Raw genomic sequence first — 19,316 nt, forward strand, 5'->3', positions numbered from 1 at the left:
TTTGTGATAAGCCATTTCTCAGAATACAGAATCTCCAAGAATTTTTCACCCACCGCTGTCTTCTGGAAGCACGGGGCTCAGGTAAAGTTCTACACATCAGGGGAAATCTGGAAACACCGTTCCGAGTCCTGACTTGGCTGCTAACTTCCACGAGGCCTACGGCATCCTCGTCACTAAAATGGCGAGGGGAGGATGGTTTGTTAAATCTATTTCATACCCCAATGTTTGAAGAGTCTCTGAGAGGGGCAGAGGGACTCTTGGGGAAAAGGGAGATGGCAAGTGAGGGCAGGGAGAGAGGTTCACAGTCACAAAGGGAGGAGAGGACAACAAAGAAAGACTGTGTCACAGAGAGGGGAGGAGAATGTCAGCAGGTACACCTGAGATTTCTAGGGTCCGAGAAGAGGCACCAGGGGCTGGACTTGGTCTGCCCCTTTCCCTTTCACCCACATCAGAGACAGATCTCAGGTGTGCCTTATGTAACTGGATTTTGATCAGGGCTCGTTTGAAGACATCTCTAAAAGCCTTGCTTCTCCCCCTACCCCCCAACTTAATATTTTCTCTCCCCCGCTGTTCTTGCCAAGGACGCTTGGACTAAAGATTGAGACAGCTGACGGCTGGATCTGACTTGTCTGCTCCTGGTGAGATCCCAGCCTGCCATGAAGTGGTATCTCATCTTTGCACTCATGAGTGCAGCTGGTGAGTCTGGGGTCTTGTTGCTGCTTAGGGAGAGATGCGGTGGTGTGTGGGAGGGTCAGAGAGGGAAGTAGCTAGCCACAACTGAAGAGAGAGGAGTTGGTGGGCATTTCCTTCATGTAACTGTTGATGCAAATGAAAGGAACCGCTCTTGATGCACAGCTTACCCCACCAGCAGTCTCTCTGAGCTTCTCCGGTGCCTGTGAGCATGTTAGGATACGTAACTGTAAGTCCCCTGCACTCTCCCAGGACTCTTGAGTGTGTGATTTCCTAGATTGCCGCGTCTCCTGAAAAGACACCAGAAAAGTATATCTTCCCTTTCTCTGGGCAGATGGACTTTGGAGGAGTGAGTGCAGGAAAGGAAGGGGGGCTGGGTCAGGGGCTCTGAGAGCCTCGTGGCCCTACCCCAAGCTTTTCCACTCCTTTCACCACCAAAGTCAGGTAGTATTTAACTTTTTCCTTTCATTCCTGGCAAAAGTTAATTTAAACTATTATTTTTAAAGTAGTAATTCTTTTTTTTTTCATTTTTATAATACACAGCACTGCCAATCAGGGTTTTTGATCAGCCTCAGATAAACCTTTGCATTAGTTTCACAGAACTTTAATATACCTCCATCTCAAGCAAAGACATGTGTCAGTTTTCTTCATGTGTAGAGCTCAGGTGACATGCATGATTGCCCTTTGATTTAAAAGAATATTTAAAAATAATTTGAAGATCTTGACATTGTCCTTGAAAACCTTAAGGTGGGAAAAACTATCCTAGTCAACTCTCACCTCTTGCCCTGTCTCTCCTTCTACCTGTGATCCCACTGATTCTTTAGGAGTCATTCCGGCCCAAGATTCCAACACTGAGAAGATGTACGTAGCAGAAGATTTTACTATTCCTTACATGGTCTATCTTCAGTCCTTCCCGGAACCCTGTGTGGGGTCTCTCATTCACCCTGAGTGGGTACTGACCGCTGCTCACTGCCCCTTACCGTAAGTATCCGTTTGCTCTTGGGAGCCATGAGGGTTCTATTCGAACAAAATCAGGTCTGATGAGGCATCCCAGCAAGTTCTAATGGCATCCTAGGGAATTAGAAGACCCAGGAAGAGAGAGGGTCGTCTTCCCAATGGGGAAAATAATACACACTTGGGTGGTTTAGGAGGAGATAAAGAGGAAGGTGTCAGAAGACTCTTTCTCACGGACAGTAAATAATATTCATTCATTCAACATACTTATTGAACATTTACTATATTCTAGGGACTGCTTAATGCACTGAAAAAACAGCAAGGGAACAAGACAGAAATTAGTTTTCCCTCATGGAGCTCACATTCTGGTAGAGGAAGTAAGCCAAAACAAATAAATGTCCCAAAATAAAACATTAAAAAGAGTGCCAAGCTGTAAAACACAGGAATAAAGCAAGATATCTACTTTACTTAGGGTGATCATGTCAGGCCTAGTTGAAGAGATGAGACCAACAGGAAGAGGAGGACGCAACCACGTGAATAAATCCTGGGAAAAATTCCAGGCAGAGGGAATAGTGTACAGAGTCTCTGAAGCAGTAAAGATAATTGAGTGTTTGCCAAACTGAGAGACCAGCGCTGAGTGAGTGTAATGAGTAGGGGTGCGTGTTCACAGGCTGAGGTCGAAGTGTTAGCAGAAGCCATGTGATGCAGGTAACAGAAGAAGGGCAAAGGAACTCTGCACGAGATGATGCTTACAGACCTCAGTGTCTCTGTTGTGTGTGAGAAACTGTTGTATGATTGGGACCCAGCCAGAGTTTCAGGAGTTTAAGGGTCATTTCTAACTCAGAACTCTCAGCCATCTGGTTGTTCAAAACAGTTTACTCAGACCCAGATTGAAGCCGTGCTCTGTGTGTTAATGAGAAATACAAAGGCAATAAACACAGTTCATCCCCTCCAAGAACTGGAGCTGGTAAATTGGATATTCTTCTCTCAACCAGGCCTAATGCATGAACTGTTTGTGGTAGGCAGTGGCTCCTGTATCTGTTACGTGACTGCCCTCCTGACAGTGGAAGTCTGTGGGTTTGAATTTGTCCAGGAAATATAATGGAAGATGGTAAATGGGAGTCCTGATGGACTACTAAGAGTCTTGTGAATCTATAATCAGTGTAGGCAGCACATGGTAAATACAATGATATGGGCCCAAGAGGAGCTGGGAAGGGCCTAAGAATATGCAGAAACAAAGGGTACAATATGCTTGCTCAAGAGTTGCTTGAGACAGTGTAGTGCAGGCAAAGACCTCTGGAATAATGGATTGTGGTGCCATCTCTGTTCCCTATTCATTCAGGTCATCCATCATCACCATCACCAGCATCATCACCATCACCACCATCACCACCATCATCACAACTAGATTGCATTGAGTATGTTCTAGGTGGCAGATACCATGTCAGGTTTTATGTGTATACATTGAGTCTAACACAACAGTCCTATAAACTATTGTTATTACTGTTTTACAGACCAAGGCCGGTCACTTGAGTTCTCAGGTCTAAGAGATAAAATTAAAATGATGGGAGGAGGTCACCTCTGACACTTCTTGCAATTCTGACATTCTGTGACCCTGTTCTTTTCCAACTCCCTGCCTCCTTTCTTCCATAGTGTTAAAATCCGATTGGGAGTTTATCAACCCAACATCAAAAATAAGGAAGAGCAGGTACGGAATTACTCGATGACGGTGCCCTACCCTGAATTCAACGCAGGATCTCTGAACAATGACTTGGTGATGATAAAACTGTCTAAGCCTGCTGCACTCAACAACCAAGTGGGAACCATAGCCATAGCTATGGAACCCTTATCATTTAATGATTCCTGCTTTATCCCAACCTGGACCTGGAGTAAATATAAAAACCGTAAGTGTTTGACTCTGTGTTCTTCATCCTGAGAAGGTTTTGGCGCTGGGGAAAATGTGGAGGGATATACCTGAAGGAAATAGCTGCTATGAGGTAATGCTCTTGACCCTAGAGAGATTACTGCAGGGCCTTATACTACCATTATACTCTCTTTCAGTATTATCAAAGGATGCTGGAACCACCACTCGATATCTGAAATGAACTGATAAAGCTAAATGTATTGCTTATTATAGAAGAGCAATGCTGAGCTGACATCAGTCTCAAGGAGCAGAGTACTAGGCTTACATGGGGTTTGTGGGAAGCTTTCCCTACAGGGTTTGGAAGACTTTCAGGGGCTTAAGAAAGTTGACGTCATCTGTAGAGGCGTGGTTACCTGGGTGAGATTGTTGTTGATTGGTTGGCACTCAGCATGTTTATTGGAGGCGAGTCTGATTTGCTGACTTTAAAAAGTGACATTGATTGATTGGCTTGCCAAAGCCTGTTCACTGAGGCAAATTGCCATGGGTGTTAATCAGGTTTAAACCCTCCTCTGGTAGTTACAGAACAATTCGTATGTTCTGTAAAAACAAAAAGTGGGAGACTGTTTTGTCTATCAGTCTGTTTTGTGAAAACCAAAGTAGAAAGTGGGAACTTTTGTATTCTCAGTATTTGGCAACTTCATTTTCAATGTAGAAGCAACATTCTAGGGAATCTAAGTGAACATATTTTCTGAACAAATAGAAGATTTTAAGTCTTATTCAAAGTAACTGTATCACATTTTACAAAGTAATTCATTACACACCATTTGAAAACAAAATAAAACTACATAAATGTTTTATCCCATAGGCTCTGCATGTCAGAATCATAGTGACAAACCAATTCTACAAGCTCTCTGGTGCCAGCCTCCCAATATTTATTAAGTTCATTATTTCAAGTAACTAGGTTACTTTCACCTAGCTTGTTCTATGTATTTCAATTCAATTTCCATAAAAACTTAAAACTGAACATAACTCTTCTTGTTCTTTTCGGACTTGACATTTTCTGGTCTAATCTGCTTTAAGACGTTAGATTGGATATATATCAGAAAAATCCTTCTCTATAAGTAACACTAGGCTTAGCCTGAGCAGTCTCTGGTTAATTTTTTGTTTCCTTCCTCCTTGTTACTCTCTACCAGAGATTAAAATTATATAATGCCTTGGTTAGACTCCTTGCATCCTGAGGTTAACAGTATAGTAACAACTGCTATGAGTGAGATGAGCAATATTACTTCTTAGGGGAAAATATATATGTATATTTATACATATACACTCACATTCACTTATAAATAATCCATTTATAAATTATCTCACTAAAAAAGCATGTTTGGACACATTAAAAATAGTTTTATACCTTTATGATTAAATGTAAAGATGATGAAGTAGGTGCCAAAAATGAAGGTTTCTTGGAGACAATGGCTTTGTGTCTCTCTCTTCTCACAATCATTCATAATTTTCCTGTGGGTTTTTCAAGCTTTCTAAGTTATGCACGCTACAGAGAGAATTATAGATCTGATGATATCTGAATAAGGCTCACATAATGCTCTGAATCCACTGGTCTGACACAGAGACACTGAACAAAGGACTCTAAGAAGGATGGAATGTCTGATACCTGCCATAAATATTCTCGGGTATTAATGTATTCACAAAGTAGAGGCTGATCACAAGAGTATATGTGATAAGGAGAGTAACCCTGGACTTCATTTCTCTTCCCCACAGTTAGTGACCCTGACATGCTGACTTGGATAAACCAATATACTCTTCCCTACGATGAGTGCCAGAATATGCAAGATGAAAGAATGGCAATAAACATCATGTGTGTGGGACAACCTCTAAAGACCTTATCTGAAAATAAGGTATCTTTCCCTTCCCCAGACAGGAAGATAGCAAGGGGTCCATGAGGAGGAGAGGTGCCCATAGGAAACCAAATGGTGCCCATCAAGAAGGCCTGGGGCCCTTCTCCTCTTTCTCCTCAGTCTCTGGATTTCTCATCAACTCCCCTGCCTTCCTTTACAGTGGGAGAGATTCGGTGGGAGAGCCATTTGTCCTTTCTCCTCCTACTTGCTCTCAGTTTGGTCAAATTCAAACCAAGAGAGGTGAGCCCTACGTGGATGTGAAGAGAGGTTTGCCACCTCTCAAGAAAAATGATTCCAGGCCGTTAGATGCTTCTGCTACTATAATGTGCCACTTCTTGCAATTAATTCTTGTTCCACGAGGACAAAGCACTATTGATCTCCTGTTCCCTCTCTCTGGCAGGAAGTCTCAGCAGCTCCAGCCATCTGCGGTGGGAGGTTGCATGGCATCTTGACTTGGGCAAAAGGAAGTGTCACCCTGGGAAGTGAAGGATTCTTCACAGAAGTTTATCCTTATGCAAGATGGCTCATGAGAGTCATTGAAAGCCACTGAGGCTCCTCTGTTCCTCCATCCCTTCAGTGCAGTATCTTCTTGATTTCTACACTGGATCCACAACTCTATCTTTCTTGTTCTTGAACAGAATTCATTAAAAAAAAAAATGACACTAAAAACTTGGGCTGTGGCCCCTGATCTCTTTATCACATAAACTGTAAACATGATGAGAAATTCAGCAACATCCTCACCATTTGTTCATTCAAAAATTATTGAAATATCAGCTATTTGGTAGGTACTGCATATGCTAGGGATACATTATGACACAGACTTTGCCATCAGTTAGCCAATACCTTGTGACAATTGCTACAATGGAATGAGCAATAAGTTCCATGGGAGTATAGGAGAAAAAACATTAGGGTACCAGAGTCACGGGAGGTACCATCCAAAAGGCAGACAAATTCGGGGAGAATATTGTAAAACTGAGGTTTAGTTAAGTAAAAGTCAGAAAAGCATAAAAACTGTGATGTGTTCTGGAAAATATATGTAAATAAGTAATACTGGAGGGTAGAAAATTGTTTGCAGAGGGGGAGAGAGAATGTGATAAAAGAGTATTATTTATAGCAGGTAAGTGTTAGATAGCAAAGGGCCTGACCTGTTTGGTAATGGAATTTAGATTTTTATCTTGTAGGCATCAGAGGGTGTGTCATTAAAGCCACCATGGTAAATGAAACATTGTCAAACTTCTGAATTGGGAGATGTAGGGAAGCAGAGTCTGTACATTTTAGACATACTGACTGTGAGTAGAAACAACAGGGGCAGAGTCAGGGAAAGTCAGCTGAGTTTCTGACTTTCACAACGGCCTAGATGGTGGTTCTAAACAGTAATATAAAGAGAAACAATGTTTTCATGTGTAATGGATCAGGAACAATGGTTATGAATCAGAGAGATGGGGCATGTTATATGTGAGATCCTTGAAGGAACTAGAGATGGTCGTTTCAAGCAGACAAAGATCTGGCTCTCAGGTGATATCCAAATAGTAACAACGGGGTGGGTTCTGTGTTTATAGGTAGTAGGTGCAGACCTTAGTAAAGCTCTGTGCTATTGGGAAGAGCTCTGGTGGATGCTCAGTGCTTCTCTCACACTGGCATAAAGTGAGGAGATGTACAGCATCCCAAACCCACTGACCAGGACACCTAAGAATACAGAATTGAGAGGATGCTGAATGACCCAAAAGTAGGGGCTCAAGTGATATATGAGAGGCTTTGGAGTTACATGTAGGGGAGGGGCAGTATGATATGGGATTACCTGTTAAAAAGGGAAAGAGGAACAGAGAGGGCCAGTGAGATGAGCAGAGAGAATCATGCCACAGGAGAAAAAGACTCTGCAAAGAGTGAAGAGATTTGGAGCTGCATCTCATGAGGGAGGTGGTGAATCTGTGTGTCTGTAGAGATTGCTGAGGTGGGTTGGGTTTTGGTCATTGATATACTCTGAGCATGGATGCTTTTTCTCTCCTACCAAAGCAAAGCAAAACAAAACAACAAAAATAACAAAACAGAAAAACCATCTGGGTTATGACTAAGACCACGCTTATCCTGGCACATAGAGAAAAACCATATCCTCAAATTTGGACACCAAGCCCATTTAATTCAACTACACTTCTTTTTCTTGTAATCTTTGGCCCATCGGAACCACAAGCCCCTGTGTTTGCCTTTCTTCTCCAGTGGGCTTGTCCCTAGTTACGCCCTGCTTCCTGTCTCTGATTCACTGACCAATGCTCCCTGCTCCCTTTACTGAATCACATCTATATTTGCTCCAGAGTTTTTAATAAAATGCTCATCTGATCACTTCTTGTAACTTTTTTTTTAATTGACATAGTTGATTTACAACACTGTGTTAGTTTCAGGTGTACAGCAAAGTGATTCAGTTAACTTCATGTAACTCTTAAATTACATCTTCAGCACTTATTGACCATCCTATATTTTCCAAATCATCATCTATAACATTCTCCATAACGACCATTTCAAATGTTCTCCTCTCTTCCTCCAACTTTCAGGGCTCGCCTTCAGCAGACGACCTCTGGTTTGGGAGGAGAGAGACTGAAACCCTCAGAAGATACCTCAGTCCACTTTTCATCCCCCAATCTGAAAACATACTTAGACTTTTTTCTTATTTTTTTTCCCATCCTTCCTGCAAATGAAGCCTTATTATCAACAGCTTCTATCTCTGCCTGTGATATGGATCTCCTCTCCTCTGACACCCTCATGGACTTGCTTTATTATCTCCACTTTTCAGTATTTTTCAACTTCCCCTATCAATTGGATTCTTCCTGTCACCATTTAAGCAAGATAAAGCCTCTCCCATCTAAAATATCGTGCCCAAGGACACGTTCCCTTGATCTGCTCTCTGGTTGCCTCCTCGTCTTGTTTGCAGGCCGTTCTTACTTGGCAATTACTGAAAGGTCTGTTTTGTAAGATCCTTCTCTGTCTCTCTTTGTATTCTTTTGTGTGTACTCTGCTCTCTTTGGAGTCCTTGTTCATCTTCCCAGAGATCTCTTCCCCATCTCCCCATTTGATTAACTTCTACTCATCGTTCAAGCCTCAAACAGCACTTCCTCAAGGAGGTCTTCTTCTGGCCCTTGCCTTAGGGTCCCAACTATGTGTTTTTCTACCTCCCTTTATTTCTCACATTGTGACATTCATGATAGTAGGTCTTATAACTTCCGTGTCCCCTATTAGTCTTCACGATCTATGAGGGCAAGATTCTCCTCCCCCTTCTTACTCAGTCATCTAATAAAGTGCCAGCACCTAGTGTACATTTGTAATAGTTTTCTATTGCTGTGTAAAAGCATTACTGCAAATTGTACAGCTTAAGACAACCTTTATTATCTTATGGTTTCTGTGAGTCAAGAGTTCAAGCCTGGCTTAGCTGGGTCCTCTCCTCAGGGTCTAGCAAGTCTTTGGGAGAAGAATTTGCTTCTAAATTTATTCAGGTTGTTGGTAGAATCCATTCTCTTGTGGTTGCATTACACAGGACCCTTGCTTTTTGCTGGCTGTGAGCTGAAAGCCGTCTTCAGGGCCTTGAGGCTGTACTTGGTACAGGTAGGTCACCCGTACATAGTTCTTTGCCACCTGGGCTTCCTCAACAAGGCTGCCTACTTTGTCCAGCAGCATGAAGAATCTCCCTTGTGCATGCTAGCAAGATGGGTATTTATACAATGTTAATGCAATAGATTAACATAATCATGGGGAAGACAACCCATAACTTTGGCCATATTCTGTTAGAAGCAAGTCACAAGTCCCACCCACACTCAAGGGGAGGCACTCGGGGATTATGCAGGGTGTGAAATGGGGCACGGCTCTATCCTCTACAACATTCAATAGAACTTTGTGAAATAATGAATGTATTGGTTCCTTAATTCCTACGCAATAAAAGACAATGCAAGTCTTATATATACAAGACTTAAAAGATAAGGCTTCTCATTCTTTAATTTCTGCTTATGTCTCCACCCAGCTCTTAACAGTCCCCCTATTATACTTGGTAGTATTTCCACAAACACACCACGTTGCTTCACGCACTCATGCCTTTATAGAAGCCCTTCCCTCTTTTTGAATTATTTTTTCTCTTCTTTTTATGTCAGACAAGCTCCTTTCTCTTCTCTAAGACCCAGATAAATTTTAACTTCTGGGTAATACTTCCTTGCACACAATGTAGAAGTGAACGTCTTCACTTCTTATGGTACGCTCTGAGGCACATACCTCCATTTTTAAAAATGTTTCTCTGACATTTTATTATGCAAGTTTTCAAACGTAAAACAAAGCTGAAAAAATTTTACAGCATATACCTGTATATACCACTTGGATTATCCCATTGAGTAACCTACTTCTTTTTTTTCTTAATAAATTTATTTATTTATTTATTTATTTTTGGCTGCGTTGGGTCTTCGTTGCTGCGCGAGGGCTTTCTCTAGTCGCGCAAGTGGGGGCTACTCTTCATTGCGGTGCACGGGCTTCTCATTGTAGTGGCTTCTCTTTGTCGTGGAGCACGGGCTCTAGGTGCACAGGCTTCAGTAGTTGTGGCTCAGTAGTTGTGGTTCACGGGCTCAGTAGTTGTGGCTTGCTGGCTTTAGTAGTTGTGGTTTGCAGGCTCTAGAGTGCAGGCTCAGTAGTTGTGGCGCACGGGCTTTTTTGCTCCCGGCATGTGGGATCTTCCCAGATTGGGGCATGAACCCGTGTCCCCTGCACTGGCAGGCGGATTCTTAACGACTGCGCCACCAGGGAAGTCCCTGTATTTATTATTATTGAACGTCTCCACTCATTAGAATGTATGAGTGCAGAAATATTTCTGTTTTGTTCACTATGTAGCACAAGCCCTTAGAGCCTGACACACACTAGATGCTTAATATTTACTTGTTGAATGAATGAATGATTTCCTCCCTCTCAGACTCAGTTAGCATTTGCTCTGTTCTTTAAATGACACATATCACTCAGCCTAGCATTGTCAGGAGAAAGGGTTAAGATTGGTCAAAGCATTCTAAAAATGGTAGAAAAATGAGTTGATTTAACATATGTCCACTGAATCATGGAAAGTATTTAAGGAAGGTTGTATTTTACTTTGAAGAATGCTTATGGACAACTAAAAGAGAAAACACCTTTTATCTTTTGAAATAGATATGTTTCTATCATTTTTTCTTGTTTTAGAACAAAGAAATTCAGTTTACAAATTCAACTTACAGATAAAGGTACTGGAGAGAAGGGTGGGGGGACTTGAGTCTATCGAGTTAGCTTCCTTTGTTTTCTCTAATGATACCTGAAAAACAATCTCAGCATTTCCGGTCTCTGTTTCTCTCTCCAGTTGTTTTGACCTTTGACCCAGATTACAAAGACGTCATCACTCCCCCCCTACATGATCTACTTGAAATCTGATTACTTGCCTTGTGTTGGAGGCCTGATCCACCCCCTTTGGGTGATCACAGCTGCACACTGTAACTTACTGTGAGTAATAAGCCCCCAACATCAACCTACATTCTGGGTTCTCAGGTTGGGCACAGACCAGAATCCTGCCTGGGATCCACCCAATTAAATAGGATTAGAGAGGCCTTCTGGGGATGTTCAGTAGTAGAGAAAAGGCTTTGGGGAGGAGCTAATAAAGGCCCATAAGGATGGATAAGCCATGTCTGTTAAGTCCTCTCATGAATATCCCTATTGCTCCAGGAAGCTTCAGTTAATACTGGGGGTTACAAAACCATCAAATCTAAAAGAAGAAAAGCATATACAAGTGGTTGGTTTTGAGAAGATGATTCATCATCCACAATTCTCCATCACTTCTATTGAGCATAACTTCATGTTAATCAAGCTGCAAACCCATATTGAACTCAATGACTATGTGAAACTGGCCAGCCTGGCCAAAGAACCTGCCACTGAAGACACCATGTGCACTGTCTCCACCTGGACCTACAATGTGTGTGATCTCTGTGAGTAGCTCTCAGAACCAGACATGCATCTCTCCCGCCTCCACTCTTGGCTTCTTCTAACCTTGAGCTCTCTTCTAACCTTTTCATTCATCCTTTCATCTCCTTTCCCTTCCCTAGAGCCTCACTGCAGAAATCCTGCAATCTTTTGTTTCCCACTGTATCTTTCTACATCTTTGCTTTCATATCTGATAGACGTGGTGTTAGTGGAAACAGGACATTTGTATTCTGGTCTTAATTTGCTGTATGACAGCTGGTCGGTCACTTTACATTTGGAGCCTTAATTTTCTGAATTCTTAAATATGGCACAAACTGTATCAGATGGTTTCCAACCATTTCAGGCAATAAAGAAACTGAAAGCCTTGAAATAGCATGAAATAATGTTTATGTGTTAAACGTAAGATAAATACATAATATTGTGCTAAATCATGCAGAACTTCCATATGCAAAATTGTGATACAGATCAACAAAAGTTTAAGAAAATATTTCTCAAGTATTTTTAACTGGTAACATTCTGAAAATGAACACTCACTCACTTCTTCAGGAAGTTGGAAAACGACTATCATTTTTTTCAGTGGAAGTCTTCCGTATATAATTCAAAACTACTGAATTTCATGTTCTGCCTAAGCTTTCTCCTATGCCACGTGTTTCAGACTACATGAAAAAACTTTGAGCAAACGAAGACAGCCTTCTCTTTTCTAAGTTTTGTGTCTGTCTTCCCTCTTCCCACTATCCTATTCCGTATTTTTCATGCAAATCCTAATCAACTGTCTCTAGCTATTAATCAAGATGGCAGTGAGTACTGGAGGTGGGGGGAGGTGAGTAACAATAAGAAAAAACTATGATAGAGTCCCTTAGGAAGAATTAATACATTTTTACTCATGAGTAAGTCTGAATATATTTAATATACAGCATACACTAGACATCATAGTATGGAAAGGAGATTAATTTTTAACAAGCTTGTCAGATTACATTTTTTCCATCCACTTCCACTTTCTTTTACAGAAGCCAAGAGGTGGCTACACACTTATCCTAACAATGCTGCCATTACTCAAACCTTTTTAAACCACTTTTTGATAAATACCTTCAGATCTTGGGATACATTTTCTTGAATATATCACAAAAGTAGAAATTCTTTTTTTCCCAGCTTTAGTGAGGTATAATTGACAGATAAGCACTGTACATTCTTAAGGTATAAAAATTCATGTTTTGATAGACATATATTGATACATTGTAAAATGATAGCCCCAATCAAGCTAATTATCCACCACCTCACATATTCACCTTGCGTTTGTGTGTGTGTGGTGAGAGCACTTAACATCTATTCTCTTATATCATCTCACACCAGTCAGAATGGCCATCATCAAAAAATCTACGAACAATAAATGCTGGAGAGGGTGTGGAGAAAAGGGAACCCTCTTGCACTGTTGGTGGGAATGTAAATTGATACAGCCACTATGGAGAACAGTATGGAGGTTCCTTAAAAAACTAAAAATAGAACTACCATACGACCCAGCAATCCCACTACTGGGCATATACCCTGAGAAAACCATAATTCAAAAAGAGTCATGTACCACAAAGTTCATTGCAGCTCTATTTACAATAGCCAGGACCTGGAAGCAACCTAAGTGTCCATCGACAGATGAATGGATAAAGAAGATGTGGCACATATATACAATGGAATATTACTCAGCCATACAAAGAAACGAAATTGAGTCATTTGTAGTGAGGTGGATGGAGTTAGAGTCTGTCATACAGAGTGAAGTAAGTCAGAAAGAGAAAAACAAATACCAATGCTAACACATATATATGGAATCTAAAAAAAGAAAAGGTTCTGAAGAACCTAGTGGCAGGGCAGGAATAAAGACGCAGACCTACTAGAGAATGGACTTGAGGACACGGAGAGGGGGAAGGGTAAGCTGGGACGAAGTGAGAGAGTGGCATGGACATATATACACTACCAAATGTAAAATAGATAGCTAGTGGGAAGCAGCCGCATAGCATAGGGAGATCAGCTCGGTGTTTTGTGACCACCTAGAGGGGTGGGATAGGGAGGGTGGGAGGGAGGGAGACGCAAGAGGGAAGAGATATGGGAACATAGGTATATGTATAACTTATTCACTTTGTTATAAAGCAGAAACTAACACACCATTGTAAAGCAATTATACTCCAATAAAGATGTTAAAAAAAAAAGATCTATTCTCTTAGAAAATTTCAAGTACACCATACAGCAATATTAACTCTAGTCACCATGCTGTACATTGAACCTCCAGAACCAACTCATCTTACAACTGAAAGTTTGTACCCTTTGATCAACATACCCCTATATCCTCCAGCCCCTAGTCCTTGGTAACCAGCATTCTACTGTCTGTTTCTATGCATTTGGCTTTTTTAGATTTCACATTAAAGTGAGATAGTATTTGTCTTTCTGTTTCTGGCTTATATCACCCAGTATAACATCCTCTAAAACAAGAAAAACGGAACTGGAGGAATCAGGCTCCCTGACTTCAGACTACACTACAAAGCTGCAGTCATCAAAAAAAGTATGGTACTGGCACAAAAACAGAAATATAGATCAATGGAACAGGATAGAAAGTCCAGAGATAAACCCACGCACCTATGGTCAACTAATCTATGACAAAGGAGGCAAGAATATACAACGGAGAAAAGACAGTCTCTTCAATAAGTGGTGCTGGGAAAACTGGACAGCTACATGTGAAAGAATGAAATTAGAACACTCCCTAACACAAAAATAAACTAACACAAAAATAAACTTAAAATGGATTAAAGACCTAAATGTAAGGCCAGATACTATAAATCTCTTAGAGGAAAACACAGGCAGAACACTCTATGACATAAATCGAAGCAAGATCTTTTTTGATCTACCTCCTAGAGTAATGCAAATAAAAACAAAAATAAACAAATGGGGCCTAATTAAATTTAAAAGCTTTTGCACAGCAAAGGAAACCATAAACAAAACAAAAAGACATTCTCTCAGAATGGGAGAAAATATTTGCAAATGAAGCGACTGACGAGAGGAAATAATCTCCAAAATATACAAACAACTCATGCAGCTCAATAACATAAAAACAAACAACCCAATCAAAAAATGGGTGGAAGATCTAAATAGACATTTCTCCGAAGAAGACATACAGATGGTCAAAAAGCATATGAAAAGATGCTCAACGTCACTAATTATTAGAGAAATACAAATCAAAACTATGATGAGGTATCACCTCACACTGGTCAGAATAGCCATCATCAAAGAATCTACAAACAATAAAGGCTGGAGAGGGTGTGGAGAAAAGGGAACCCTTCTACACTGTTGATGGGAATGTAAATTGGTACAGCCACTATGAAGAACAGTATGGAGGTTTCTTTAAAAAACTAAAAATAGAGCTACCATATGATCCAGCAATCCCACTCCTGGGCATATACCCAGAAAAAACCATAATTCAAAAAGATACATGCACACCAATGTTCATTGCAGCACTATTTACAATAGCCAGGACATGGAAGCAACCTAAATGTCCATCAACAAAGGAAAGGATAAAGAAGATGTGGTACATATATACAATGGAATATTACTCAGCCATAAAGTAGAAGTAAATAATGCCATTTGCAGCAACATGGATGGACCTAGAGACTGTCATACTGAGCGAAGTAAGTCAGACAGAGAAGGACAAATATATGATATCGCTTGTATGTGGAACCTAAAAAAATGGTACAAATGAACTTATTTACAAAACAGAAATAGAATCACAGATGTAGAAAACAATCTTATGGTTACCAGGGGTCGGGGGTGGGGGGTGGGGAAGGGGGAAAGGGATAAACTGGGAGGTTGGGATTGACATATACACACTATTATATATAAAATAGATAACTAATAAGGACCTACTGTATAGCACAGGGAACTCTACTCAATACTCTGCAATGACCTATATGGGAAAGTAACCTAAAAAAGAATATATATGTATATGTAACTGATTCACCTTCTGTACAGCAGAAAGTAACACGACATTGTAAATCAACTATATTCCAATTTAAAAAAGAAAAAGTAGAATTTCCTTGTCCTTTGAGAGACAATTTGAGTTTTGGAAATAGGCAGATGTCCTTCTGTTAAGCAGTATGTTTGATTCATCTGGGTGTGTCACTTGAGTCAAAAAGAGACGTAACTTACAAAAAAATGCAGTTTATTTTGATCTGGCTCATGAAGTAGTTAAGTAAGCATTTCCAAAAAAAACATTCCCAAAAGAAATGTTGAGCTATACAATTATTGCTGGACTGGAAAATAAGGCAAAGAATCTCAATCATTTTCTTTTAAAGAATTAATATATTATTTTCAAATAAAGACACTCAAATAAACACACACCCATTAAAAAAAAACAAAATCTTAAACTAAAATACTTCCTCCTAAAGGAGAATCTTTGGCAAGAAAACTAACATATGTGGAGATACTACTTTGCTCTTGTTTTTCTCATTTTGTTGCAGATTGGAAAAATTGTGTTATGGGTCTGCACAGTTCATAGTATGTGTGAACCACTGATATAAAGGAAATAACTTGAATTAGGAATGAGGAGACTTAGTTTCAAATCCTAGTTTTATGGGTTTAAGAAAACCACTTTTTGAGTGATTTTAAATGAAAAATTTGGCTTAGAGCTCACTAAATTCCTTCAAACTCTCAGAATAGGAGAGACCTTGTTTAAGGGCACAAACTTGCAACTAGTAGATAAATAAGTTCTGGAAATCTAATACACAGTATAGTGAATATAGTTAGCTATATTGTATTACAATCAAACTTGCTGAGGTACTAGATCTTAATTTTTCCCACCACAAAAAAGAAATGATGATTATGTGAGGTGGTAGAGGTGAACTATTGCCCCAATGGCAATCATATTACAATATTCAAATGTGTCAAATCAATATGCTATATACCTTAAATTTATACAGTGTTTCTTGTCAATATATTTCAATTTAAAAAATTAGAAAGGAGACAGTGATTAATGTAAAATATGGGACAAATAAAAAACATGGGAGCTCAAAAAGTAAAATAAAATTGAATGAATAAAATTCCAACTCAAAGGACACTTTTTAAATGTCTGAATTGCCAGAAAAATTTTAAGTAATTTATTTCATTTCATTGCAGAAATGTCTTATATTTACATCTAACTTCCAAGAATTTAATCTCTTTTATAAGCAGATAGACACTTTGTATCATGAGAAATTGTTAATCTGATCATTTCCTATGGTCGTAGTGGTCATAGTTGTGATTTCTCTCAGTGTTTGAACTCTTCCTTTCTACCAGGAGATGAAATATGTTGAAAAAGAGGGAAAGGAAAAAAGAAAGTTTGGTATCTCATAACACTTAAAGTTCTATTTCTTTCTTTCCTCTAGACAAGGACCCCGACTCACTGCAGAATGTCAATATCTCTGTAATATCCGAGACTGAGTGGCGCGAAGCCTATAAAACCTACATCAGAGATAGTATGATGTGCGTGGGCATCGTGCCAGGAAGGAGGCTGCCCTGCAAGGTAATGTACTCTCAATGCCTTAATTTTCCCATTTTATTGTGCCCTTTGCCAGAAAAATAACCCGGTTTCCTTTTTCCTGGCAGGAAGTCACAGCTGCCCCTGCCATGTGCGATGGGGTACTTCAAGGAATCCTGACTTTTGCAGATGGATGTGTTTTGAGAGCCGATGTTGGCATCTATACCAGAATCATTAACTACATACCCTGGATTGAAAATACCATCCAGAACAACTGAGCTCTCATGATGGGAATTCTAGACCATACGACACCACCTGTCCCCAAGTCCAGCCTCAGAATTAAATCTAATCAGTGTTCTGAGTTGCATCATACATACCTGTCTCACCCCTGCCCCACAGAGTGGGTGACTGGTACCTACCTGTACTGTGATTATACATGGCAGCCCTCCCTCCTCACCTAATGATGATGATGGCAAACTCCATACCCCTTAGGCAGTTGGAATTTATGGAGTGGCAATTGTGTTCTCTCTAATGAATTGATCATTGACTTATTGAAATAAAAAGGCCACTCGATTGCCATCTTGGGCGACAAAACCCCTACTACTTGAACAGAATTCAATAGCATGTGCTTTTGGCAAGTTACACATGGCAAACGGAAGTCTGAGAAGGATGGAGCTACATAGAGGTCCCAGGGAAGGGAGCGGGTTTAAGGAGGGGTGCTGTTGGAGGAATGGTGCTTGGTTTCCCCCTGCCCACACAACTCTCAGCACCAGACACAGATTCTGGACATTCATTTTGCAGGATTCTCAGTAGGGACTTGCGCTCTGAGAGGTTAATACAAAAGTTAATTGGGGCTTAGGACACAGCAGATGAACAGGGAGTCCAGGATGGATTTTGCCAATATACGTGCACGTGGGCTCTTTCTATTATGCCAGCTGCCCCGGGAACTGCATTCTCCCCCAGTTATCACTCTTGCCTTTTTCTTCCTTCCTTTTCTTTTCATTTCACCTCTGCAGCTCCATTTACCACCTGAGAGTTTCAACTGATACTTTTCTATGGGTAGTGGCCTTTGGTCAGTTGACTGAGAATCAAAACCACAAAAACAAAACCGAGTTCTAGAGAGTTCTGTCTGTGGCCATTACCAGGGGACTATTACACCCTTATGGTCTAGCTAGGCAAGAAGAGAACTCCTCTCAGGAAGCAGAAGTTCCAGCAGAAAATCTTGTGCTCACTAGGTTCTAAAACCTCTAAGTCAATAAAGCCCAGCTTGCGGTGTTGAACAGCAACATTGTGTGTGGATTATTCAGTGCTATTGTGAGCACTTCACCTTCATGTATGTCATTAGTTGAATTTTTTTTTGCTTTGGAAGAAACAGATGGTTTTTGCAGGAAAGCACCTCAGCCTCTGTAGATGTTTCCCAGTTTGAAATGGTGCTACAGTTTCAATAGATCATACTGATGTCTTACAAAGCCAACTGATCCTAGGTGATGAAGCAGATGGTAAGGTCACTGAATTCCATGGGCATCAGCCTACTGTCTCACTGCTACCAGTAAGGTAAGTAAGGTAACTTCCTTGGTTGGAAAGTACATTCCATTTTTGTGGAATATATAAGGGATTCAAGGATGGTGGTGCTGAGAGTGACGATGGCAAAAGAAAGAAAAATCCAAATCTAGAATATGTCGGAAATTCCCTGGTGGTCCAGTAGTTAGGACTCTGCATTTTCACTGCCGAGGGTGTGGGTTTGATCCCTGGTCGAGGAACTAAGATCTCACAAGCCACGTGGCACAGCCAAAAAAAAAAAAAGAATATGTCATGTGCAGTGAGAATAAATAGCTACTCCCTCTGTGACAAAAAGGGGCTCATCTCCCACCACATGGCTGGTGGGAGACCTGGGGTATCAGTGATATGTCATCATTATATTAAGGGTGAGATTGGTCACCGACACTGGCAAATTGGGTCTTTGCAAGAAGTCTCTGCATATGCTCCGTTTGGTTCCATTGCTCACTTTGTTTGTGGAGCCATTTAAAAACCACTCAGAACAACGAGGAAGGACTTCAGAACAGACCAGCTTGTCTATCTGATCGTTAAAGTCTTCTGCAGTGAGAGCATTTTGGTGAGAATTCTCATGGGACACATTTTCCTGCTCCAAGCTGACCTTGAAGAATGCTTGTACATAATTCTTCCTCAAATAGCTTATCTCCATTCCCCCGTCTTGCTCTTTCTGATTGCCTACCAGGGAAGACCACCAGCCACTCCTAAGAAATTCAAATAAATCTTGACCTCAAGAAAGAGAACTAGATATGTTGATTGAGCTTTTGTCTCCTGAGAAGAATTCAATTCTCCTTTTTCCTTCATGGCATCCCTCTGAAGGGTTTTAATATCACAACAGTACACGTGCAATTGGACCAATATATCAACCAAAGTTATGCATAATCAAGGTGAAGTCTTTTCA

General features: G+C 40.6%; 1 protein-coding gene across 1 annotated transcript; it reads left to right on the top strand.

Moving 5' to 3' along the window:
- Positions 1-656: 656 nt before the first annotated feature.
- PRSS58 (serine protease 58) lies at positions 657-17,142 on the top strand. The gene is given in 6 exon segments (XM_059932618.1): positions 657-696; positions 10,763-10,788; positions 10,790-10,902; positions 11,122-11,381; positions 16,773-16,909; positions 16,993-17,142. Coding segments are annotated over 6 exon segments (726 nt in total).
- The last annotated feature ends 2,174 nt before the right edge of the window (positions 17,143-19,316 follow it).

The sequence above is a fragment of the Balaenoptera ricei genome, chromosome 9 (genome assembly GCF_028023285.1).
Source record: "Balaenoptera ricei isolate mBalRic1 chromosome 9, mBalRic1.hap2, whole genome shotgun sequence".
In the NCBI taxonomy this organism is placed as follows: Eukaryota; Metazoa; Chordata; class Mammalia; order Artiodactyla; family Balaenopteridae; genus Balaenoptera; species Balaenoptera ricei.